This window comes from Aotus nancymaae, unplaced genomic scaffold (genome assembly GCF_030222135.1).
Source record: "Aotus nancymaae isolate 86718 unplaced genomic scaffold, 86718_ANA_hifiasm-v0.15.2.pri h1tg000003l, whole genome shotgun sequence".
NCBI lineage: Eukaryota > Metazoa > Chordata > Mammalia > Primates > Aotidae > Aotus > Aotus nancymaae.
The window spans coordinates 75,296,795-75,324,619 of record NW_026988414.1 but is presented as its reverse complement, the minus strand read 5'-3'; the positions used below and the strand labels follow the sequence as shown (position 1 = coordinate 75,324,619).

At 34.3% G+C, this 27,825-nt stretch overlaps 1 protein-coding gene across 8 annotated transcripts in view; it reads right to left on the bottom strand.

Moving 5' to 3' along the window:
- The window catches only part of SCAPER (S-phase cyclin A associated protein in the ER), a 522,830-nt gene that overhangs the window by 380,151 nt on the left and 114,854 nt on the right, over positions 1 to 27,825 (bottom strand). For 6 of the 8 annotated variants that reach the window (XM_064382920.1, XM_064382918.1, XM_064382919.1 and 3 more), the window contains 7 exons: positions 25,901 to 26,061; positions 10,057 to 10,319; positions 6,981 to 7,211; positions 2,071 to 2,241; positions 1,061 to 1,136; positions 828 to 945; positions 453 to 564 (listed from right to left, as the gene is read on the bottom strand). In XM_064382920.1, coding sequence (XP_064238990.1) covers positions 453 to 564; positions 828 to 945; positions 1,061 to 1,136; positions 2,071 to 2,241; positions 6,981 to 7,211; positions 10,057 to 10,319; positions 25,901 to 26,061 — 1,132 coding nt within the window. The remainder of the gene's footprint in view (positions 1 to 452; positions 565 to 827; positions 946 to 1,060; positions 1,137 to 2,070; positions 2,242 to 6,980; positions 7,212 to 10,056; positions 10,320 to 25,900; positions 26,062 to 27,825) is intronic. The other 2 variants (XM_012457694.2, XM_064382917.1) reach the window with 1 other exon arrangement.

Here is a 27,825-nt window from a genome sequence, read left to right as displayed (position 1 = left end):
TGGGACAGGGCGGTAGCTTGCATTCCTATAGCTGAAGGGGTTGGCCGAAGATACATAAACAGAAGTAAAAATCAGAGCCAAGAGCAAGGACCAGGGCTGACCATGGGAAAACACACTACAAACTGATAGTCTTAGGCTCCAAACTTGTCCTATCAAGCCATTCTACACTTCAGACAAATCTCCCCAAGGAAACCCTCTGATGAAAATGGCAAAAGACAAGTACAGGTTCAATAATCCATGCTAACCCTGCAAAATATCGATTTACTAGATAATTTCAAAATGACAATTTTTTATAGCTAACCTTCTTGGATCAATAGATTAAAATGTCTTTATTTCCTAGAAAATCTAATTATTTTTATGGTTGTTTTAGCTTCTCTCAGACCAGAAGTGCAGTTGAAATTAGGCCCACCAACTTCAGACTATCATTATTTCCTAAAAAAATAAAAACTCACCCTTTCTAACAATTTCTGAAGCTTTAATGTTTTCTCTTCACGTAATTTTTCCCTTAGCTGCTGCGCTTTCATTTGTTTTTCTTCATGTTTCTTCTTAGATTCTGCAATTGTTCTATTAATACAAACAAACGGACAAGGAACATGAAATGTTTACATGATAAGGCCAGAAAGAGGGTTCTTTAGACTTCATAGTTCTTCAAGTATGCAGATCTAATTTGGCCCAACATTTCAGGAAAGCTTTGTTACTTTCCAATGGATCTGAAACTGTCCTAAAGTAATATGCCCAAAAATGCCATGTAGCAATTTTATTTAACAGCCAAGAGTGGCTGGTTTCCTTCCTGTGAACCATTTCAAATTAAGTTTCAAATGCCAGACCTTTTACGAGAGGGTGAAGAAAGTTTTTCATGCATGTGAATTCCATGTCCTGGAGGTCTAGCAGGTTCTTCTTCTACAATGTCCCCCCAGGATGTATTTTGGCGCCAAGACTCACGAGCTGTTTGGAAAGAAAAAAAAATAACTATTATTGTTTAACCACATAGGTCGAAAGAACATTTGAGAACAAACTTTTAAACCCTGTACTACACATCCAATATACATATACACAATACCTTCATAATCTGCAAGGACATCATTCCAGTCCATGGATATACCACAGAAAGATACACTCCCACTGCCCATGCTGGCCTAAAATATAAGAAGGGAAGTTGAAAAAAAAATCTTTGAACACAATTATAACTTTAGAAAATGAACTATACATGAAAATGTCCTACCTATTGTTAATATATTTCATTTAACCAACAGCTGAAAATCAGAAAAAAGGTAACTACCAGGACAATCATAGTAACTACCAACAGCCTATAAATTTTAAGAGCCTAGCAACCATTAACAGCAGAAACAAATGAAGTAAATTTAAGAAATATACTGGCCTTATCCTATTACTATGTAAATGCTAACATATACAAAGCAAATACTGAAGAATTAAAGTTTAATAAATGAATATGTACATTTAGTTGTTTTTATTCTTTAATAAATTCCCATCATTAACATATATATCCTAAGCACTTAGTAACAGAAGGCAGAGTATCATTTGCTTTTTTGTTAATAGACTACAAAAGTAAAATACCTTAGATTCCTCTTCACTCTCTACAAATTATAATCTGAGTAATGATGAGTTTTTACTTTAAGTCAGACTCAATTTTTAATTTTTTTTTTTTTTTTAACAGAGATGGGGGTTTCACAATGTTGCCCAGGCTGGTCTCGAACTCCTGTCCTCAAGCAATCTTACTGTCTTAGCCTCCCAAAGTGCTGAGATTACAGGCATGTGGCACCACAACCAGCCCAGACTCAAATTCTAGACTTGTAAAATAAGAATAACAACTTCTAACTTGTCAACTGTATCATGCACGAAAATGCTTAGTAACAGTAAAGTGCTAACAAAAGATTTGCTATTGTTTATTGCATAAGTCTAAATCACCCTACGAATAATAGTTATTATCACTGAATTTGATTTTTAAATAAATAATTTTAAATAGGACTAGATGGACTCCAAGTCATTCTGGATAATTTTGTTTCTAAAAATAAATTTTGAATAGTTACGTTAAAAAGTCTTAAAGCTCACAGAAAAATCACTGTCATTGTCCGTTTCAATGTTAATATCATTGTTTTCTTCAGCTTCAATTTCTCTAGTTAACTGTTCTTCTTCAGCAATAGCACTAGCAATGGCTTCTTCATTGGCCTTTTCTAGACGATCTGCTAGCTCTTCTTTTTTAGCAAGGACTTCTGCCATGGACTATAAAGTTAAAAACACATAAACAAAAAGGAAAATCATCACTTGACCAGAAAGTGATCATTTTTTATGTTCTAATCATGAACTCAACAGTATACATAGAATAGTATTGATCTAGAATCAAAAAACCTGGAGTTCTATATAGGCTCATCCACTTACTAGCTGTGTGCCTTAGAAGCTTCTAAAAAACCAAGAACCTACTTGGTATTCCACCAAATGGAACAATAATCAATGACTTACCTTATTTACCAGACAGTTATGTATGAGAAACTGGAAGTTATATAAATAACAGGTATTATTAATGACAAAGTGTGAATTTCATTTGAGTACCAAAAATCAAAACAATTAGATTGAATATACTCATTAAATATAAAACCAAAATAGTACACTATAATGGGAACATGGAAAGAATATATGCCATACTGGTATGATGATTTCTGAACATATATACACCTAACTTTTAAAAATGCATTATAAGTAATAATATGCAGGAGAATCATTAATTAATAAATCCTCATGAGAAGCTAAAGATGTATACTATAAATCCTAAATCCAACACTGAAATAACAAAACAATTATGTGTGGTTAATAAGCCATCAAAGGAGATAAAATGAAATTATGAAAAAATTAAAAAGGGAAGGAAGAACACGATTCGAAGAGAAAACAAATAGTAAAACGGTGGATTTAAACAAATTATATCAATAATTATATTACATGTAAATATAACATGTAATAGGCAAAAATTATCAAACTGAATAAAAAATTGGATTGAATTACATGCTTCCTATAAGAAAAAAAATGGATCACAAGTAAAAGATCTATGATAACTAAAAGAAAGCTGAAGTATTAACATCAGACACAGATTTCAGAGCAAAAAATACCACCAGGAATAAAGAAGATCATTTTATAATAATAAAAGAGTCAACACATCAAGAGGTCAAAACAATCCTAAATGTTTACAGACCTAACAGAACTTCAAAATATATAAGGCAAAATCTTATAGAAATGCAAAAATAAATAAACCTAATGAGAATGTAAAATGATTGGAAAACTGTCTGACAGTTGCTCAAATGGTTAAACATAGAGTTCATATAACCCAACAATTCCACTCCTAGATATATATCCAGGAGAAACAAAAATGTGCCCATACAAAAACTTGTATGCAAATACTTAAAGCAGTGCTATTCATAATAGCACAGTAGGAACAACCTAAATGCCCATCAACTGATGAATAAATAAAATGTGGTATATTCAGTGGACTATATTACTTGATCATAAAAAGGAACAAAGTACTGAGACAAACTAAGACATGAATGAACCTCTAAAACATGCTAAGTAAAAGAAGCCAATCACAAATAATCACATATTGTATTCAATTTCTATGAAATGCCTAAAACAGGCAAAAAGCATTGTAGTGGTTATCTATGGCGGGTGTGCATGGAGTGAAAGGGAGTAACTGCTAATGGGCACTGGGTTTCCTTCTTAGAGTGATGAAAGAATTCCAAAGCTGATTATGGTGATGGTTGTATAACTCTGTGCATATACTAAAAAACAACAGTAAACTTGAAACAGATGGATTGTACTATATATAAATTATTATCTCAATAAAGTTGTTAAAAAAAAAAGAAAAATAGATTCACAGTTACATTCAGTGATTTCAGTACCCCTCTCTCAGCTGACAGAAAAAGTAAACAAAAAACTAGTAAGGATATAGAAGACCTGAACAATACTATCAATAAAATTGATCTAGGTATTTTCTCAAAAGAAATAAAAACGTGTTCACCCAAAGATGCATACAAAAACATTAATGGCATCTTTATTCATTAAAAAAAGACATAACTCAAATGTCTCTGGGCAAGTGAATGAATAAACACTGTGTTACATGCATATAACAGAATACTAGTAATGTCAATGAACAGAATGAAATATTAATACACATAGCTACATGGATAAATCTCAAAATAAACATGTTGAAAGAAGCCAAGCAAAGCCGACACAATTCAATTGATATAAAATTCTGAAAATGCACACTAATACATACTAAAATAAAGAAGAACAGTGTTTGCCTAGAAAGGAGGTAAAGGGAAGGGCAAGATACAAGAATTATAAAGGAGAAGGGGAAAACCTTTGGTGGTAATCATTATGTTTATTATCTTGATTATAGTGATGGTTTCATAGATGTAAATACATGTCAAGATTTATCCATTTACACACTTTAAATATGTAAAGTTTGCTAAAAATCAATTATAACCTCAATAAAAGTATTAAAAATATAAATGCTTCAGCCTCAGTTTATATATGTGCTCTGGCCTAAAGCCTAGGCATTGGTATCTTTTAAGGCTTCCTTTCCCCCTCTCTACCATGCTCCCTGCCCTAAAACACACAGATTGTCCCTAGGTAACAGAATGGGATGGAGAAGTTTAGAGGAGAGACTATTTCTGTGCATTATAAGCTCTTCTCTATAAACTCAAAAGCACTATAGCAATTAACTATTGTTAATGTGCCATAAAACTCTATAAGGTAACAATAATTAAAATCTAAATATTAGAGTTGAATACATGTAAGTTTGCAGACAGTAAGCTCTCACATGAACCTTCTCTGTTTCCTGTCTCAATTTTATCTTTCCCCAGGCCGTAACATTTCTGTTTAGTTAACATCTGAAGACCTGAAAATATTCTAACCTTGTAGAAGAGTTTACAAGTAAAATAGTGATTCAATTAATCATTTACAACTTTAACTATTTTCACATGGTGAAATACAAATAAAATATCTGCATATATCATTATTTAGAAATTTTCTAAATTTTCAATAAATATTGAAAATGTTAGTAAATCCAATGCAAGCTGGGTTTTATAACAGTACACATTTATAATGGTGGCAAAAGTTGACCTTAGGTAGAAAGATCTCACTGTGATTGTTTTTTGCAAAAGTTTCTATTAAATAAGCAAATGGCAGATAACTTTAAACAGCTATGTGACAACACTGTACTGAGAAAGAATAGAAAAAACAGTTGTCTCATCACTACAGGAATTCTCTGTAATTCTCCACTTGGAAACTAAACATTAAGGTGCTTATCTAGAGCAACCCATAGAAATGTTTCTGCCAAAACAAAGCAAAAAGTATTCTTTTTTTTTTTTTTGAGACAGAGTTTCGCTCTTGTTACCCAGGCTGGAGTGCAATGGCGCGATCTCGGCTCACCGCAACCTCCGCCTCCTGGATTCAGGCAATTCTCCTGCCTCAGCCTCCTGAGTAGCTGGGATTACAGGCATGTGCCACCATGCCCAGCTAACTTTTTGTATTTTTAGTAGAGATGGGGTTTCACCATGTTGACCAGGATGGTCTCGATCTCCTGACCTCGTGATCCACCTGCCTCGGCCTCCCAAAGTGCTGGGATTACAGGCGTGAGCCACTGTGCCCAGCCCAAAAAGTATTCTTTAGACCTCTAAGAATACACTAATATTCACATTTAAAGCAGAACTTACTTTCTTTCAAGTACGCAAATTCCTCAAAATAACCAAAAAGTTTTATGATTCTGCAATTTTATTTTATATATGTGATGAAAATAAAAGTAATGAGGTTAAGAACTTTTTTTTTATTATACTTTAAGTTCTGGGGTACATGTGCAGATCCTGCAGGATTATTACACAGGTATACACATGCCCTGGTGGTTTGCTGCCTCCATCTCCCATCACCTATGGAGGTAAGAATTTTTAATTATTTCATGCTTATTTAAGTATGGGATACTTTTCCTCTTTTAAAATTTGATTCTCACAGAATCAAACTGCAAAATATACAATTTGATATCCAGCTACCAAAAAAAAAAAAAAAATTAGCAAATTCCACCCCGTACAATAAGCTTACTACTTGTTTGACCATAATTATGTTCAACATTTAAAAATGTTCATTACTAAAAGACACAAGATGAATAACAATTGTTCTACCTTATTAAAATAATTTAATCATTTGTTTTTTATATCTTTATTTTTCTTTTTACACTTAACCCATATCAAGTTTCATTTCTATTCTTATCTCTATAAAATGTATAATTTTACCTAATACCATCTGCTGTTAAGATCTTTCAGCATAAGGCATTAAATTTTAGAAGAAACTAATTAAGTAATTTTTCACAGCTTTTTATATGTGCCTATTTCTTTGGAAAGTTAGTTTTTAAACAAAGTTAGCATGATTTATTCTGGATTATCCCCTAGTCAAGTATCTTCATACTAAAATGAGCAATAGGAAGAGATGGGTAGAAATACGTTGTCGTCTAAAAATCATAAACTTATAAATAATCACAAATCAATGCATTTTTAGAGATTCTGGAATAGGGATGGTAAATAAATCTCATCTTAAAGACCAACTCCAAGCAAATGAAAGCAGCTGTCTAAAGTACTCTGTTAAGAAAGTTTTTAAAACTAAGTCTAGCAGACACCATTTCCCATCTGTCAGAATGCTATATGTAGCATGGAAGACTTTATTGTTACTGGTTTAGATTCTTGATTCTTGGCTAAAGGTCATTTGATCAAATCACATACAAACAATGATTTTGAACAAGTCACTTAACTCTCACAGTCTCACTTTCTTCCTCTAAAAAACAAGAATCTCAACTATATGAAAAGATTACCATAAGAATAAAATGTTGAAAATAAATAACATATATAAAAATGCTTTGAAAAGTTATTATTATTGGGCTTTATGCCTCTTAAACAGATTTACTCAGAATTCTGATAAGTTGTTCTTACCAAGTTAGCAGCACTCACATTTGAAATATCTGAAGGGTCCATTTCATTTTCTATCCTTGCTTTCTCTGCTGGAAATTTTTCTTCATTTACTTGCAAAGGAGGTGTACTAGCTTGCTGCATAACTGAAACACACTCTGTATCAACGTGGACAGTAGATATTTCAGAAGTTCGTACATAACTGTCTTGAATACTGCCAGAATTCTTCACATCATCCAATGTACTCACTGTGAACTAACAAAACATATTTATAGAATGAATCAGAGATAATAAAAAATACCAACTATTCTACTCTAGAAGAGATATTTTGCTTAACCTATTAACTGTGAAGAGGTACTTGACTGGATGACAAAATTTACTCATCCTTTTTGTATGTTTTAAGTGTAACAAAAGGACAGGGATCATTAAGCACAATTTACTTGTATGCCTACTATGTACTGGGCACTGTCCAAAATATTCTAAGAAATTAAGCAATTTACATGGTAATTTTCTTGTAGGCCAATTTGTGATCAATATTTTGCATCCCCTCACGAATGAAATCTAGTCGCAAGTATGAGGCATTCATTGTGTTATACAACCAGAAGTATTCACATGGTCTTCTGCAAAAACTGTCTAATACCAAATGAGGACATTCAGCACTTTTGAAAAAATCCTAAAACCAATTTTTACCCAAAATATATTTGGAGGGCATTTCACACAAAAATGTAAAACTTTTCTCTTCAAATACTAACATGATCTCAAAGTATCTTTGACAAAAATTCATATGGTACACGATACCAACTCTCAGATCTGAAAGAGAAAAGTATGATCTAAGGGTGAAGACCAAAAGCATGCAGTGTCTCATTATGAGAGTCATACACTTTAGATTCAGCTATCTTCCCTATTCCCCTTTAGGAATATTTAATACCAAACCAAGAGAAATATAAATACAATATTAAAAAATGAACACTGGCTTAGGCTAAATACATACCCATTTTTAGAAAACTTTTCAATATAGTAGAGTCAAGTCTTTATTTTTACTTTCTAACAGTGGAGAAAGAATGGTACTGTGTTTTCCAATGATACTCCAAGTTGAAGAAATAAAATCTAAAACTGTGAATTTGAAACTCACATCACTTCTTAAATAAACATTAGATAAACATTGCAGTGGCCATAAACCACCTCCCCCCACCCCAGTTTGATTAATTATTTATACAAATATCAAACTTGGCTAAGTCTCATAAACTACTTTAAAAATTCTACTATTGGTCAAAACTTAAAGTGTCCCAAAGTGTTGATTTTAGCATAAGCATTATTTAAATTATATAACGTTGTTTATATTGCTATCAACATTATTTCTATGACAGTCACTATGGTTTATAATCTTCTTGGCAATATTTACATTAGCATTACTTACGTGTACAATACTCAATCCCACTTATTAAAAAACTCAGTATCATTTATATAACAAAATCAAAGCTAAACTATAAAGACCTTAATATGTTAATTCCATCTTTAGAATGACAGTGGAGAAAACAAGCATCAGCTTGGCTGCCATCAGCAGTGAACTTTTATACTGAAAAATTTTAGCAATAGTTTAATTGTTCAAAAGTTCTATGTACATATTATTCCTGAAATCTCAATAGCATATAGATTTATTCACTACACACAACTGCATAATGTTTATACTAAGTTATATTTTTAACTGAAACAGCAAAAATGATAGCTGTTAAGTAATATAAAAAGTAGTTTATTCACTAAATATCTCTAATGTAGCTTACATACACTAAAGATTTTCTTAAAGTTACAGCCAACAAATATACACCAATTACTTCCTATACGTTTAGGACTCTTCCATATTGTGGGAAATTAAAAAGCAACATAAAATACTGCCCAGAAGGAATATGCAATCTCACACAGGCATAAAACAAATACACATTAAAGAGTTTATAGATCAGAAACAATGTTAAGAGCCATTCTCATCAGTAAAGGAAGATAAGGGATTTAAGAAGCATTTCCAGTTGAAAAAAGATCCCACAGGTAAAAAGAGAGAGAGTTTTAAAAAGCAGATACTATTCTAGACCAAAGATATTACAACCATTTTACAACTGATCTATTTAGTTCCTATAGTACGATATAAAAAAGTTCCTGTATTTCATTAGTCATTTTACACAAAATTAGACCAACTGAACATAAACCTTTATATAAACAAATACCTGAAAGTATAGTTTATCAAATAAGTAAAATAAACATCAACTCAACTAACAGAAGAAATATTGAGAATATTAACTTTAAGGAATATTAAATATTGGCAAATTATACTCAATTTTCAGTAAGTAGAACAAGTTCAAATTTTAACACTGCAAATGAGGCACAAAGACCCCACCTTAAGTTAATAACAAACCTAGCCAAATTGATATCATATGCCTCTAGATGTGACACTAAGGACAATCACTTTATTCCTATCAAATATGCATAAGCTGAATTGAATTCTAGACAATGAACCAAGGACAATGTACAAAAAAACAACCCTTACAATGTATTCTTCAAAACTATGAATGTAATTAAAGATAAAGAAAGGCTGAGGAACTGTATCCAGTGAAAGATATTAAAGAAACATACCAAATGAACTGTGTAATTACACATTGGATCCTGGAGGAAATTCTATTTTAAAAAATCATTGGGAAAACTAAAAAAATTTAAATATAGACTATGAATTAAATAATACATATATATGTCAAATTCTCTGAATTTTATAATTGTAATGTGGTTATATAAATAAATCTCTTTGTTCTTTAGAGATCCCTGCTCTAGGATTTAAAGGTGAATGCTTATGATGTTTGCACATTACTCTCAAATAGTAAGCATTTAATGTATGTGTAACATGTAATAAGAGAAAAGAAAACCTGTGGCAAATGTTAACTTGTGAATGTATGTGAACAGTGTGGGAGGAGTTCATTGTTCTATTCTTGCCACTTTTCTGTAGACCTGAAACTTTTCACAATAAGTTAAAAAATGAACACTAGACTAAGACATTCCAGTACACACATACACACACCCCTTTAAAAAAGACAGTAAAAGGATTTTCAGAATGTACTACCTGGGTTTTTTCAGCAAGAGGATGGTCACAAGAGTGTAATGAGTCTTTGGGATGAGATTCTATAGTATCAGAAGATCCATCTCCAACAAATTCACCTTTTCGTGTGCTTTCATTAGATAAAAGACATACATTTTCTTTATCACTGTCATCCTTTGATCTTGCAGCTTCTGCTGCCAATGAAACTTTTGGCATCACTGCTGTTGATCGAGAACGAATAGGCCTTCCTCGCTGAACAGTCTCCCATCCTTCAGCATCTTTCCGTTCTATGAAATTCAAGTAAAAAATTAAAATTTCTTTAGATGATAAAAGTATTTGGAAACCCATAGAATAAAAACATTTTCCAATTTAATTCCCAACAAATACAACTAATATACAAACATGGCGGTAACTACTGTACAAACTGTATATTTGTATATACATATTTAAATAAATGTATGTATAATTATTCCTACTTTACAAATGACAAAACTGAAATTCAGATTAAGGCTTATCTTAGACTATCTAGTCAGTGAGTAATAATAAATATTTAAACAGTGTATACTACGTGCGAGCACTGTTTAAAGTGCTTTATATATAATATCTCTTAATCTTCACAACAATCCTATAAGATCAGTATTATCATACCCATTTAATCAACTGAGACAAAGAGAAATTAAGTAATTTGTCCCAGATCACACACAGAGTGAAGGTAATGCCAAAATGCTAGTCTAGGTACACTGGTTCTGGTGTCTATCCTAATGGCTATATAAAAACGGTCTCTTCATCTTTCAGAATCCACACATCTACCTCCAAAGTCCAAGTTCTTTCCTCTATCCCAGCACCAACAGCATACCTTGACTTAAACTATTTTTAGGATCATAAAATTATAGGATATTGATAGCACCCCAGAAGATCTAGTCCAATATTTCATCACATGTACTGGAAACTAAGGGCCTATGTTCAAAACCACACACCAAAATAGCCTAAAATAAATAAGAATCTTTCTGTAAAATATGACAATGTGGAGGTATTTACATGTACAGTGGTGCTTATAGCCCCAATTTAAAACTCTTATTAGCTAATTACAGTTTTCCAAAACTAATATAAAGAATTCCAGTTCTGGCCAAAATGAAGTAACCGTTCCGTCATTTCGGGCCCTCCATCTTATAATTAAAAACCCTAGATAAAACACATCAAACTTAGGAAGACTCTGAGAGACAGACAACAGTAGACTGCCTTGGATTTCCGGGACTTGAAAAGCAGCACAGAAGTGAGTTCCCTGGGTTTCCTTACTGCCTCCTACGTATTCCAGACAGGATGCTGCAGAAGTCTCCAAAACATAAACAGGCATAGACAGACAGAACAGGCATCAAGAAATGCCTATTCTGCCAAGACAAAGCACAACGAGGCAGAAAAAGTAGTGGGAGGCAGATTTGTTTGGCACTGAGATTCCCCCTTTCCTTATATCAGCAGAGCCCAGCAGGGCCCAGCAGGGAGCTAGGATCCCACCCCAACCTACAGCAACAAGGTGATATCAGTCAGTTCTGCTTCCACCTCTCCCCTCCTTAGTGTCAATGTGGCCAAGAAGGTGGGTGAGCTTACAAAACCAGAAGGAGGAAAGGAAGGGATGCAAGTTGGTTTGCTACTTTTGCTGCAAAGGTGTCACAAGACCAAGAACAATCTCAGGACCTATGAGACAATAATTTTGTCACCATAGTCCAAGAAAAAGAGTACAGGAAAAGGAAATACTTTTCAATACTAAAAAAGTATTGAAAAAATAATGGCTGAAAAATTTCTAAGTTTAGTGAAACAGATAAAGAAAAATCACAGACTAAAGACAAAGAAAAATCACATGAACTTAGATGCAAAAAATTTCAGCAAAATATTAGTATATCAAATATACCAATATATATAAAGAATTATAAGCTATGACCAAGTGAAATTTATTCCAGGTATGCCATCCCAGTTCACCATTCAAAAACCAGTCGGTGTAATTCACCATTGTCAATAGGCTAAACAAGAGAAATCATGTGATCGTATCAACTGATATAGGACAAGCAATTCACAAAATCCAACATCCACTCATAATAAAAATTTGCATTAAATCTTAATAGAAGGTAACTTCCTCAACTTGATAAAGAACATCCACAAAAGTACCTACAGCTAACATAATACTTAGTGGTGCAAAACTGCTTTCCCCCCAGATCTAAAACAAGAGAAAGATGTCACCTATCACCAAGCTTATTCAATAGCTTGTTCAATATAGTACTGAACGTTATAGACAGTGCCACAAAACACACACACACACACACACACATACACACACACACAGAGGAAAAAAGACAGACAGGAAAGAAAGAAAACTGTCCCTATTTTCAGATGACATAATAGAAAATCCTAGAGAATATACATTAGAATTATATGGGTTCAGTAAAGTTGCAGGATACAAAACTAACACTCTAAATGTCCATTTCATTTCTATATACTAATAATAAATGTGTGGAAACTAAAATTAAAAACTTATAATCACAAAAAGAAAATGAAATAGTTATAAGTCCAACAAAAAAGTACAGAATGTCTATCTTGAAAATTACAAAATGCTAATGAAAGAAACAGAAGAAGGCCTAAAGAAATGGAGGGACAAACCATGTTCATAGACTGCAAGATTCAGCACAGTAAAGATACCAATTCTCCCTAAATTGATCTATAGCTGTAACTGTTCTCTAAAACCTCCAGCAACATTTTTGATGTAAATAAGTTTATTCTAAAATGTATATAGAAATACAAAGGACCTAAAATAGCTAAAAACAATTTTGAAAAAGAGGAAGCAATCACTCTACCCAATATTAAGGCTTACTACAAAGTTAAGACAGTATACAATTGATAGAAAAACAAACATATAGTCAATGAAACAGAAGACGGACCCAGAAATATACCCACATTAATAGGGCCAGTTAATTTTTTTTTGAAATTGCAAATGCAATTCAACAGAGAAAGAAAAGAATTTTCCATTTATTTATTTATTTGACAAGGTCTCACTCCATCCCCCAGGCAGGAATGTGGCGATCTTCCAGAGCAGCTGGGACCACAAGCAGGTGCCACTACACCCAGTTAATTTTTTATTTTTAGTAGAGGCAAGGTTTCACTATGTTGCCCAGGCTGGACGCAAACCTCTAGGCTCAAGCGATCCTCCCGTCTTGGCCTCCCAAACTTCTGGGATTACAGGTGAGCCACCAGGCCTGGCCAAGAATTTTCAACAAACTGGTGGAGTAAATGAATATTCATAGGCAAAAAATAAACCTTGACTTAAAATGCACATTTAATACAAAAATTAACTCAAAATGGATCACAGATTTTATCATTTAAAAACAAAATTTTAAACTATAAAACTTTCAGGCAACATAAGAGAAAAACCTTCAGAACCTATGGGTAGGCAATGAGTTCTGACTTGATAACAATAGTATGATCTATTAAAAAAACTAATCAGTCATACTTCATCAAAATTGAAGCTTTTGATGGGCAAAACACCCTGTGAAGCGAAAGACAGACTGGTAGAAAATATTCAACACAACACTAGTGTCTAGAATACACAGAGAAATCTAAAAACTGAACTGTATTATTACAAACAGTTCAAGTAGAAAATGGGCAAAAGACATGAACAAACATTTCACTAAAGAAGATATACAAAGGGAAAATAAGCCCACCATGTTCACCATCATCATTAGTCATTAAAGTAATGCAAATTAAAACCACAATGCATGTATCAAAATAGCTAAAACAAAATTCTGTGATAACACCAAAACACCACAGAGCTGTGGAGGATGTGGGGTTATGAGAGTGACAGGTAAGAGTGTATGGAATTTCTTTGTGGGTGAAGAAAATGTTATACAATTTGCTGGGGTGACAGTTGTACATTATGTGTGAATATACTAAAGACCAATGAACTATATACTTTAAATGGGTAAACTATATGGTATGTGAATTATATCTCATAAAGCTGGTATAAAACTGAACAGAAAAAAGTAAGCCAATTTCTGAGGTTTATTTTTACAAAACTGAAAATCTACATTACTACGAAAACAAAATAAATCTGTATATCACAGGACAGTGTGTCATACCATGTCACACCATCACACAATTCACTAAAGGTAAAAAAAAATTATTTCCAGGAGAAAACAAAACCCAAAATGCTCATTCCTGTAACTGGTATATTAATTCATTATCTTATTTTTTAAAATATAAAACTGTATGTTCATATTGTTATATGTTATATTTATTTTAAAATAAATATTAGACAGAAACTGTAATATTTTACTTCATAGATCTGGACTTTGAAATCTCTAAGAAAAAGTATGTTTACATCTGTTTTGTAGATTTTTGAAGTTCTTCATTATGAAAGTTCTCAAATATACAATATAGAGAAAATAATATAATGAATCCCATGTTCCAATAATCCAACTTCAACAATTACCAACATTTTGTCGCTTTTTTTTCTTGAGACTGGTCTTGCTATGTTGCCCAGGCTCATACCCATAGGCTCAAGCAATCCTTCAGCCTAAATCTTCTGAGTATCGGGGACTACCGAACTACAGCCCCCCAGCCCAGTTTCTGCCATTCTATTTTCAATCCATTCCCCTTCCCCATTATCTTTTCTGAAATAATTTAAAGCAAATACATTTCTCTGGTAAATATTTAGTATGTATCTTTATAAGAATATAAATAGGCATTTTCTTTAAAAATAACAATATTATGATACTCAAAAAAATCCATTAAACATTAAATCATATATCTAGTCCATGTTCAATTTTCATCTGTTCATTATTAAAATTCAGCACATATTATGCATTTATGCTTTATCCTTTAAATATATATAATGTAAATTAAAATTAAAATCATAAGATGAATCATATAAAAACCACACACACCAAGAGGAAAAAAATATATTATAAAATTAAGAAAGCTTAACAAAAGATCTTAGTTTTCAGATAACTGGCTCAGCCTTAGAAGCACTATGCTTACTCATTTTACTTTTTAAAGGAAAGAAAAACACCCTTCTTTGAAAGCTTCCTTACAGAAAGAAATATTGCTTAAAACGTGGACCTAATCCTTTAACCAATAAAATTGCCAACACAAACACTATCATATAATTTTTTTAATTGAAACAATATTTAAAGCAGTCAAGAGAGAAATATATCAAACTAGGAACTATAACTTAGGTCTCTTTAAAACTGAGAAATTAGTTATAGACAAATTATATTTTTAATAAACCTTCAGTGCAAACTATATTAAAAAATTATTCCCATAATAAAGTTTAAGAACAGCGAATCATGCAATTAAACTGTCAGAGAACTTCTAAATACTTAGAAGGTTAGGAGAGAGTACACAAAACTAAAAATTACATTTCATTTCATAGTTTTTATACTTGTAGGATTTTTTAAATTTTACAAATGTTATTAAGAAAGTTGCACTAAATTCAAGTCAACACAACCAGGAACTGATGTGCACCTGGAATAATCTCAATCTTACTGTGAAATACTATTTTTATCACTGTATTTAATTCACTAATATTTTATTTAAAATATTCACATCAATGTTCAAGAGATGTTTTATTTTAACTCCTGGTTAGATTTTGACATTAAGGTTACATTGGCAACATTAAAACATGATCCTTTTTTATCCTCTGGAAGAGTTTTCTTAAGATTCATGCTATTTAAAACTTTGGAAGAAGTAACACGTGAAACCATCTTGACCTGGAATGTTCTCCATGAAAAATTTTTTAGTTACAAACTCACACTTTCTAAAAATACTTTTAAGTCTCTTCAAGTTTTTATATTTCTTACAATGCAAATTTTACCTTGTTTTTCAAGGAATGTCAATTCTTCTGTATTTCTAAATTTAGTGTTTAATACTGCTCATAAAAATCCTCTTATCTTTTTAATATTTGTGGGATCTCTAGCAACATCCTCTATTTCATTCCTGGTATTATGCCTTTCGTCTTCTTCTTCTTGATCAATACTGTGTAACAATCACTACTTGGTCTTTTGGCTAAGATCAAGTGCAGTACTATATAACTAGAGGTCTGTTAATTCTATTCGTCTCTTTTAAAGAACCACATTTTGTCTTCTTTTATTTTCTCTATTCTCACCTATACAGTTTATTTTGTTCTATAATTCCTTGGATTTAACTTGCTTTCCTAACTTCATCAGATGAACAAAGAGTGAATTTTAGCTTCTCTTCTTTTCTAATGTGTACAATTGAGGCTAGTTTTTAAATGCTCATTTTCATTCAGTTCACTTTTTCTCATTTTCACTGTGATATCTTCTCTGACTCAATAAGTTATTTAAAAGCACATTCCAAAATTCCAAAAATTTGAGAATTATATAGCTATATTCTTTGTAATTGATTTCTAATTTAATCTCACTGTGATCAGTAACAATCACTTAAATCACCTGCAATTTATTAAGACATGTCTAATGACCCCGCATGTTTCAATTTTGATAAATGTTCCATATGTGCTTGATTATGTATTTGGACTTACAGTTATAGCCATGGCAAAACAGCCTGTGTTAAAACTGGCCCTCTTTCTGCCAAAAACAACTATAAAAACTAGACAAAATTTCATGGCATTGGAAAGTAGCCAATGTGGCAAGTTTAAAGGAACTACAATTCCTAGGAAGAGAGAACACAACAAGATCAGATCCACATTCACCATAGCATTTTCTCCAAAACCACTTGGAATTCAGAATGCAAGGAAGTGAATCCTGGCAGAAGCCAGCATCCCCAACAAGCTGAAATAGATACTAAAGCAACTGGAACTTAAGGGGCAAAAATCTTAGAGGGGGTGGGAAAGTACTGCAGGGAAAATGAGTCAAAAAATCTTCATTTAATCTCTCCTTAAGAAGTTTGACAACTGCTAAACTTTGCAGACTCCAAGAAACCTAACAGAAAGCAGCAACCGGGAAGCTAATGAGCTAAGCTGATACTGTAGCAACTGTATAGTGCTGAGAAAAAAATGTTCAAATTCAGGAACGCAGTGAACTTGGCAAACACCCTAGCTTTTCACGGAGACCCAAAAAGGAGTAAGGACAAATTAAAACAAATCAAACTTAATAAACTCTCAAACCAAATCAAAGGTCACTCATGTCCTCTCTCAAAGGGAGACAGAAAACAAAAGATTGGTTTTTTTGTCTGGCAAGATGATAGTGAACAGGCAGCTCACTCCCTCCTTTGGGAGGGGACTTGGGCAATCTGCTTGTTCTCTATCATCTTGCCAGACAAAAAAACAATCATTTTAGCTGGAGGCTCTATACTATTTAATACACAGTGTTAAGACTATGAGTGATGCTTTAAAAAAAAAAGGGTCAAATAATTGTAAAACTTCAAAAAAGATTTTAATGTACATCCATAGGTAATTCAGATGTTTTAAGGCACAGATGTTTTAAGATAGCTATGATAAGTATATTCGAGAACATATAGAAAGATGAAGAACACCAGTAGCTACAGGAAACTATTTTTTTAATGAACAAATTAAAATTCTAGAATTTATAAAGAATATAAATTATGAATTTAACATACAGGCTTAATAGCATATTAGACATACAAAACAGAGGATTAATGGACCAGAATTCACATCAGTAAAGAGTATCCAGATTGAAGTGTCAAAAAAAAAAAAAGGAAAAGAATACCCATTATTTGTTAGACATGTCAATTATGTCAAGTTCATTAATCATGTTATTCACATATTCTGTATCTTTACTGAATTTTGTCTGCTTGTACTGCCAGTTGTTGAGATGGTTATGTTAAAGTTTCCCAGAATGAGTGTAGATTTATCAATTTTTCCTTTCAGTTCTGTCCATTTTTGCTTTATGTTTTGAAGTTGTTTTAGGTATGTATAAATTTAGAATTATTGTATCTTTCTCTTGAACGGACCCTTTACAAATTCTTCCTCTTGAGCTGACTCTTTAATCATTAAGAACATCTCCCTTTAGAATGTTTTTTGCCTGCTTTGTCTATTTTGTCTGATATTAGAGCTCCAGCTTTGAACAGGATATGCAGAAAATATCTTTTCCCATGCTTTTGACTCTTCTGTCTTCATACTGAAGGTGCATGTGTTGTAAGCTAAATACAGTTGAGCTTTACTTTTAATGCAGTCTTATAATCTTTGCTTTCATGATTAAATACCTAGACAATTTACATGTAATGTAGAGATGGACATATTTGCATTTACTTCTATCATCACATAACTTGTTTTTTATTTGTCTCATCTGTTTTATGTTTGTTTTCTCTTTTGGATTAATCAAATAGTTTTATTAATCTATCATCCCCTCTATATACTATTATACGGTATTTTGCTCTTCTTAGTGGTTTCCTAGAGTTTACAATATACCTCCTTGATTTATCATCAAATACAAATACTTTAGTAAACTCCCAGAAAATTGTTGGACCCTAGAAGATATAAACTCCATCTATTCCTCTATCTTTTGTATTACTTTCATAAATTTTCATTCTACATATATTTCAAGTCCCACAAAACATGTTTCACACTGTCAATAAACATTTAATGTCACCCACATGTTTACTCAAGGTGTTCATTCCTTCATGCATTTGTGGGTTTTCATCTAAAAACATTTTCCTTCTACCCAAAAAACTCTCAGTAGTGTTTTTTTTTAGTGCAGGTCTGCTGATTACAAATTTTCTCATCTTTCACTAGGCTGGAATTGTCTTAAATTCACCTTAATATTTAAGGATATTTTTGCTGAATACTTAAGTCCAGCTTGTCATTTATTTTCTTTCAGGGCCTTAAAGTTGTCATTCCATAGTCATCTAACTTCTGTAGTTTCTATTGCTAAGTCAGCTATGAGTTTACTCTTGCTCCTTTGGAAATAGTGGGGTTTTTTTTAGATTTTTTAAATTGTATTTTAGGTTTTGGGGTACATGTGAAGAAGATGCAAGATTGTTGCATAGGTACACACGTGGCAGTGTGATTTGCTGCCTTCCTCCCCTTCACCTATATCTGGCATTTCTCCCCATGCTATCTCTCCCCACCTCCCCATCCCCCACTGTCCCTCCCCTACTTCCCCCCAACAGACCCCAGTGTGTAGTGCTCCCCTCCCTGTGTCCATGTGTTCTCATTGTTCAACACCCACCTATGACTGAGAACATGCAGTGTTTGATTTTCTGTTCTTGTGTCAGTTTGCTGAGAATGACGGTTTCCAGGTTCATCCATGTCCCTACAAAGGACACGAACTCAACGTTTTTGATGGCTGCATGATATTCCATGGTGTATATGTGCCATATTTTCCCTGTCCAGTCTATCATCGATGGGCATTTGGGTTGGTTCCAGGTCTTTGCTATTGTAAATTGTGCTGCAATGAACATTCATGTGCATGTGTCCTTATAGTAGAACGATTTATAATCCTTTGGATATATACCCAGTAATGGGATTGCTGGGTCAAATGGAATTTCTATTTCTAGGTCCTTGAGGAATCGTCACACTGTCTTCCACAATGGTTGAACCAATTTACGCTCCCACCAACAGTGTAAAAGTGTTCCTATTTCTCCACATCCCGTCCAGCATCTGTTGTCTCCAGATTTTTTAATGATCACCGTTCTAACTGGCGTGAGATGGCATCTCAATGTAGTTTTGATTTGCATTTCCCTAATGACCAGTGATGGTGAGCATTTTTTCATGTTTGTTGGCCTCATGTATATCTTCATTTGTAAAGTGTCTGTTCATATCCTTCACCCACTTTTGAATGGGCTTGTTTGTTTTCTCCCCCCTCTGATGTTCTTTCTTTCATATTCAGCATTTTCATTATATTTTATCTAGATGAGCTTTGTTTCATATTCTGCCTGCTTGGGGTTTAGAGTACTTCTTGAATCTGAGACTATATGTTTTTTGACAGTTTGAGGAAATTCTCAGAGACAATCTTTTCTAATATTGCTTTTGCACCATTCATTTCACCCTTTCGTGGACTTCATTTACAGGTGTGGCTCTTACATTCTCCCCATTTGCCTACCTCTTTTTTCTCCATGATTTAGTCTCAATATTTTCTACTGTACTCAGAATCAACCCCTAACTGTTCTAAATTTCAAATCTCAATATATGCAAACAAAGGTTTTAAGAAATTCATTTTCCTGAATCTTTCAGAGCACTGTGATCATCAGAAATCTAGATTTGTTGCTCTCTCTACCTAATCACAGCTACCACTCCCCTGGGATCATAATCAAAGAGTTATTAACTTTGCCTTTCTTCTGTGCTGGTTCCCTCGAGTAGTGATTGAGTCCATGGGAAGTTTAAAAAAAACACTTTTGAGATCTTGCATGTTTGAAAATATCTTTAATCTACTCTCACTTATAATGGATCAGTTTGCTGGACATAGAATTTTAGACTAGAAAGTATTTTCCTTCAGAATTTTGAAGACTGCACAATTTTCTTGTTGCTCCTAGAGGTATTTATGCAAAAGCACATGCCATTCTTATTCTTTGTCATTTATATACAAACTGATTACTTTCTAATCATTTAAAATCTCTCATCTTCTGTAGTATTCAGAAATTTCCCAACATGTTTTGCTGTCAATCTGTTTTCATCCATTGTTCTGGGCACTTAATGGGCCTATTTGGCTAGAAACCTATATCCTTCTGTTATAGGAAATTTCCTCAAATTATCTCTTTCATGATTTCTCCTTTACCTCTCAATCTCTAACATATGTTATACAAATACTGAATATTCCCATTATCTATTTCTATGTAGCCAGCCCAAAACTTACCTACTTAAAACAGTTACCATTTTATTTCCACATAATGGTTTGAGTCAGAAATCTTAGCAATGCTCAGTGGAGTGGCTCATTTCTTGTCCATATGGTGTCAGCTATGAAAGTTGAGCTGAAACCAAAGTATCCAACATGATTTCATTACATGATTGGAGCCTCGGTACTGGCTTTAGCTAAGACACCTAAGTTCTTCTTATAGCCTCTTTCTCTTCACATAGTCTCTCATTACTCAGTGATCTCTCCCGGGCTTCTTTAACTGTCATCTGGCTTCCAACAAGGAGAAAATGAAAGCTGCAAGGCTTCTAAGGCCTCAGTTGGGAAGTTATAAAACATCAGTTCTCATATTCAACTGATCATATGAAGTCACAGGGCCAACCAGAGATTCAAGGGGAGGGTGAACAGTCTCCACCACTTGACAGTGGGAGTGGCATGTAAGCACTGGGATGGGAGAAACTGACGGCACCCATCTTTGTGAACAATCCACCAGCGTCCACAATCTAACTTTACATTGCCAAAGTCTCCCAATGACTCACCCAATTATAATATCAGCCTTGTGGACCAGTATCTCACGATCTATATCAGATCTGAAAGTGTTCCTTTAGTGTGAATTTTCTTAATCTGGAAGCTTGGAAGTTCAAGCTTCCAAGAGAGCTGGAGGGAGAAGAGAGCTAGAGGAAGAAGTGAGTATGAAAGGCCTCAATAATACCTTTTTAGAGTCTTTCACTTAATCCTTTGTTTTCAATATACTACTCCCACCTTTCCAATGTGTCTGGTATCCCTCAGATCACACACCATCTTTTTTAACCTACTCTACATAATAAACCTCCAATATTCTGGGTGAGGGAGGTAGAACCATGCTACCATTCACAGTTGAACAAGAGGGAGAAGGAGAGGAATTGGAAGACTAAATGCTTCTGAAAGTACTACCTCTATCTTTATCCTCACTTCTAGAGATACCTGCTCCTGGCAATTTCTGAAGTTTATGAGAGTTTCATGGAACAAATTGGACTGCTTTTCAGTTGTCCCTCCTCTTTCTAGCACAGGATTCAGCTACCTCACTCAGTATGTTCGTCAGTTACCAGTAATCTTTCTCCTTTTTAACTTCCAAAAATTTGTTCATATCATCTCTTCTCCTGTCTTTTTTTCTTTAAGTTCAATTTCTAAATCATTTTAGGTGGGTTTGGGGAAGAATACATTAAATGCATGTGGTTACTGTCATCTTTAACTGTATTTTTTATAGCACAAAATTACAAACTTCAGTTCTTATAGCTACTGTTATTATATATTACTTGAAGTATACACCTGTGATATTGCAAAATACATATTTGGTCTTCATCTCAGTCTCCTGGCATGCAACTCCTAAACTCTTTGGAACCCTCAGAGTGATGTGTCTTTTTGTATGCTAATGAGTTGACTAGTAGCTGGCAGCCCCTAGGTAGCTTCAGGATGGGAGCTGGTCACTGGAAAAAGCAAGGCAGTATTAAAACATTGGAACTTCCAGCCCCAAACCTCCCCAGCCTTCAGGGAGGAGAGAGAGGAAAGGAGTTGAAGGTTAGGTTGCTCACTAATGGTTTAATTAACCATGCCTAATGAAGTTTCTATAGAAACCTTTTTTAAAAACAGGGACTTCATGACCAAAACTCCAAAAGCATTGGCAACAAAAGTCAAAACAGATAAATGGGACTTAATCAAACTCCACAGCTTCTGCACAGCAAAAGAAACCGTCATTAGAGTGAATCGGCAACCAACAGAATGGGAAAAAAAATTTTGCAGTCTACCCATATGACAAAGGGCTGATATCCAGAATCTACAAAGAACTAAAACAGATTTACAAGAAAAAAACAAGCCCATTCAAAAGTGGGTGAAGGATATGAACAGACACTTTACAAAAGAAGACATACATGAGGCCAACAAACATATGAAAAAATGCTCACCATCACTGGTCATTAGAGAAATGCAAATCAAAACTACATTGAGATACCATCTCACACCAGTTAGAATGGCGATCATTAAAAAATCTGGAGACAACAGATGCTGGACGGCATGTGGAGAAATAGGAACACTTTTACACTGTTGTTGGGAATGTAAATTGGTTCAACCATTGTGGAAGACAGTATGGCAATTCCTCACGGACCTAGAAATAGAAATTCCATTTGACCCAGCAATCCCATTACTGGGTATATATCCAAAGGATTATAAATCGTTCTACTATAAGGACACATGCACATGAATGTTCATTGCAGCACAGTTTACAATAGCAAAGACCTGGAACCAACCCAAATGCCCATCGATGACAGACTGGACAGGGAAAATGTGACACATATACACCACGGAATATCATGCAGCCATCAAAAACGATGAGTTTGTGTCCTTTGTAGGGACATGGATGAACCTGGAAACCATCATTCTCAGCAAACTGACACAAGAACAGAAAATCAAACACTGCATGTTCTCACTCATAGGTGGGTGTTGAACAATGAGAACACATGGACACAGGGAGGGGAGCACTACACACTGGGGTCTTTAGGGGGGAATAGGGGAGGGACAGCGGGGGGTGGGGAGGTGGGGAGAGATAGCATGGGGAGAAATGCCAGATATAGGTGAAGGGGAGGAAGGCAGCAAATCACACTGCCACGTGTGTACCTATGCAACAATCTTGCATCTTCTTCACATGTACCCCAAAACCTAAAATGCAATAAAAAATTTTTAAAAAGAAGAAGAAGAAAAAAGAAAAAAAAAACAGGGTCAGAGAACATCTGGATAGCTAAACACTTGAAGGTTCCTAGCGGGTGGTGTGCCTGGAGAAGGCACGGAAGCTCTTCATCCCTTTCCATTAGCTTGCCCTATGCATCTCTTCATTTGTATCCTTAGTAATATCCTTTACAATAAACTTGTAAATGTGTTTCCCTGACTTCTGTGAGCTACTCTAGCAAACTAATCAAAGGCAAGGAATCTTAATTTATAGCTAGTTGGTCAGAGCACAGGTAAAATAACCCGGGGCTTGTTACTAGCATCAGAAGTGGGAGGCAGTCTTGGGAGTTGAGCCCTCAACCTGTGGTATTTGACACTATCTACAGCTCCACAGTGTCAGAATTAAATTGAATTAGAGGATGACCAGCTGGTGTCTGCTGCAGAACTGATTGATTGGTTGTTGGTGGGGAGAAATCCCCACATACTTCATGGTGATCAGAGGTCACAAAAGTCATTTGTGTTGATTATTGTGGCATGAGAGCAGAGGAAAAACAGTTTTCTTTTCCCACAGAATGCCATAACTCGCTGTGTATAACACTACATTGAAACCCCAAAATTGAAGATAAAACTGGTCCAAAACAAAATTTCCCAATACATTAGTAAGAGTTTCCTTAAGCATAGATATAATCAAGTTCTATTATTTAATCTCAACTAGGTGAGTTACTCATGAATAATCTGAAGTAGACTGCTTTGAACAAAACTAAGATCTGTACTAACATCATGATTCCTTTAAGTTTTTTGCAATTTTGGTTTTACACCACATTTTTCTTAGAATCTTTCAAGAGACAGAAACTAAGTTTTCTGATTTTACATTTTCCTACCTTTTCCTAAAAGATCCCTTGCCTATAGTCAATTATCTACTACTCAGTCAATACAAAGAAAGAGGAGCAATATACTGAAGCCAATACAACTGACTGAGAAAAGTGAAAAAACATAAAACACATTCGTAACACACAGATAGCAATGTCTTTTGTTATGTGCAATGAAACATTTCTTTCTGAACCAAAAAGCTCTAATGGCATCTTCCACTGAAGAAAACAAGCAGCAGTGTCTGAAGTTCTCTTGAATTCATGACACAAAACTCATTATTACCTATTATCATTCTAAAATCCCAGCCCTTTGGATGTCTAAAAATCCACTCATGACTTCTATATAAAAAAGATGTTTAGGCCAGGCGCGGTGGCTCACGCCTGTAATCCCAGCACTTTGGGAGGCCAAGGCGGGTGGATCACGAGGTCAAGAGATCGAGACCATCCTGGTCAACATGGTGAAACCCCGTCTCTACTAAAAGTACAAAAAATTAGCTGGGCATGGTGGCACGTGCCTGTAATCCCAGTTGCTCAGGAGGCTGAGGCAGGAGAATTGCCTGAACCCAGGAGGCGGAGGTTGCGGTGAGCTAAGATCGCGCCATTGCACTCCAGCCTGGGTAACAAGAGCGAAACTCCGTCTCAAAAAAAAAAAAAAAAAGATGTTTATATAAAACATCTATATAATTCTTATGGGATAAAATTGTTCCAGGTGGGCCCCCAAAATAATCCCTCTTCTAATTATGTGTATTCCTTAGTTATTCTGATGGTATAGAAAATGGATGTGTGAGCAAAGATAAACACAGAATATTATTTTGCAGTACAAAATAACAATCAGGTATTAAACAGCTGAAGTAGTAACATGCTACTTAAAAGTGACTTCTGCCTAGACTAGAGATAACTAGCCTTTTTTGTTCCTAAATGAAGTCGAAAGAATTCTAGTGAGACGGGCATAGCGGCTCACACCTGTAATTCCAGCACTTTTGGAGGCTGAGGCAGGCAGATTACCTGAGGTCAGGAGTTTGAGAACAGCCTGACCAACATAGTGAAACCCTGCCTCTTCTAAAAATACAAAAAATTAGCCAGGCGTGGTGGCGGTGGGCCCCTATAGTCCCAGCTACTCAGGAGGCTGGGGCAGGAGAATGGCTTGAACCCAGGAGATGAAGGTTGCAGTGAGCCAAGATCATGCCACTGCCCTCCAGCTTTGGCAAAACAGAGGGAGACTCCATCTCAAAAAAAGAAAAAGAAAAAAAAAAAGAATTCTAAAGGAGCTTATAATGAGTTGACAAAAGACATCATACTCTTTTGTCGAGTTTACACGCGGCAAACCTGAAACTAGAATGATCTCCATAAGCTATCTACAGTGCTGAAAAGTAGTTTTGCTCAGCTTTCAAGATAATTTTATGTTGTAACTATGGTAAATTAATATCACAAATAGTGTACAAAAAAGAAAAATAGGACCAATTTTAAACAAAATAAGTATCTCTATATATCCACCTGTTTACTACACAAAATGGCTAATTCAAAGTCACTTGCCATTTCTGCGTGAAGGCTTCTGCACTGTCATTGGTGGGCAAGACTGGGCGGATGCTATGTCTGAAGAAGCAGTAGAGACTGTATGATGAGCCTTTACCTTGTCAGCCCAACTGACACCTGTGGGAGCCAGACGAGGAGCTGGCACTGTGCCAGTTGAACCTCTATGGAGAAAAATAAACACATTTAATAAATTAAGTATAAAAGAAAAACTTCTGAATAGATGCTAGATATATTTAAAATTTAAATTAATTATGTGTATGAATATCCACATACACAGAATAATAATTTGCCATCGCAATTTAAGGCAAGTATATTCATAAATTTATCTTGATGTAATACTTCATTAATTTTACATAGTATAACATATTATAACATATGGAAATAAACAGAAGAGAATAAGGATTAAAGCCCTCAGTTGTTTCAAAGAAAAATTCACTTAAATGAGGAAGCTTTTAAAAAATCATGCATAGGTACCTTAAAGTTTTTATTTTCACTTATGTGTTTTAATGATACAAATATGGGCCAGGCGCAGTGGCTCATGCCTGTGATCCCAGCACCCTGGGAGGCGAAGGCGGGAAGATCACTTGAGGCCAAGAGTTCGATACCAACCTGACCAACATGGTGAAACCCCATCTCTACTAAAAATATAAAAATTAGCTGGGCATGGTGGTGTGCACCTGTAATCCCAGCTACTCAAGAGGCTGAGGCATGAGAACTGCTTGAACCCAGGAGGCAGAGGTTGTAGTGATCCAAGATCACACCACTGCACTCCAGCCTGGGTAACTCCATCTCAATTAAAAAAAGAAAGAAAGAAAGAAAGAAAAAGATATAAGTATGCATTAATTTGTCAATCTTGATACAGACACTATTAAACAGGCTTTTTCTTTGTGTACATTTCTTATACGAGCCACAAGCACGATGCTTCACTGACAATATCTAAATTTGGTTCCTTTACAGTGGACTAAAATTCAGTGATGTCTATTATATAACTTAATGCACAATTCTCCTTAACCTTAATATTTTCCCCAAACTTTTATAGTTGTCTATCTACTACTCATTTAACAGCAACAGTTCCCTTTATCAAAGCTTCACAAAAATTTATCACAGTTTTCACGAAAACAATGACTCTTTTTACACTCATATTTTAATAGTTTACTTAGTATTTAAATTATGAGTTAAAATAATGAAAACAATTCACATAAGCCAAGTTTGGTAACACCACATTTGAAGTAAATATATCACTCAACCAGCAAGAGCAGAAGTGAGTAAATATACAAAACGTAGCCTATGAGGCAAAACGCTCCTCAAACTGAAAGAAACAGCATGTTCTACAATGATAATGAAGACTGAATTAAAATGACACAGTTACGTGGAGATCAATATCAGAACTTTCACCACACATGAATTAACAACGTTGAGTGTTAAACCATACACTATATAACATTCTGAACCACATACCAGTGAAATGCATTAGAGGGCAAGTTTCCTTAAAATGGTGCATGGACATACAAATATTTGTTTTCATTTGCATATGTATCTTTTCCCCACTCCACTATGGTTCAATTATTAAATGGTCCCAAAGCCCATCAACCTTTAAAGGCAATACTATCAAATAACTCCATAAAGGAACTTGAAAGCAAAAGTTTGATTCTATGAAACACTTCATCAACTTTTACTAAGTGCCGTACAGTGCTAGGTACTGAGAATAAAGAGATATGACAATAATCTTGCCTCAAATAAGGTCCTAGTATAAATGCAAAAAAAAATAGACATTAAAAGAAAAAGCATAAGACATTGCAAATGTAACAATAAAACTGCATCCAAGGTTGAGCAGTAACAAGAGGTGAAAGCAATTAACTGTGACATGAAGTTGGAAGATAAAAAGCAATCAAGAAAAGTCAGGTTTTAACAGAGAAAAGAAAACT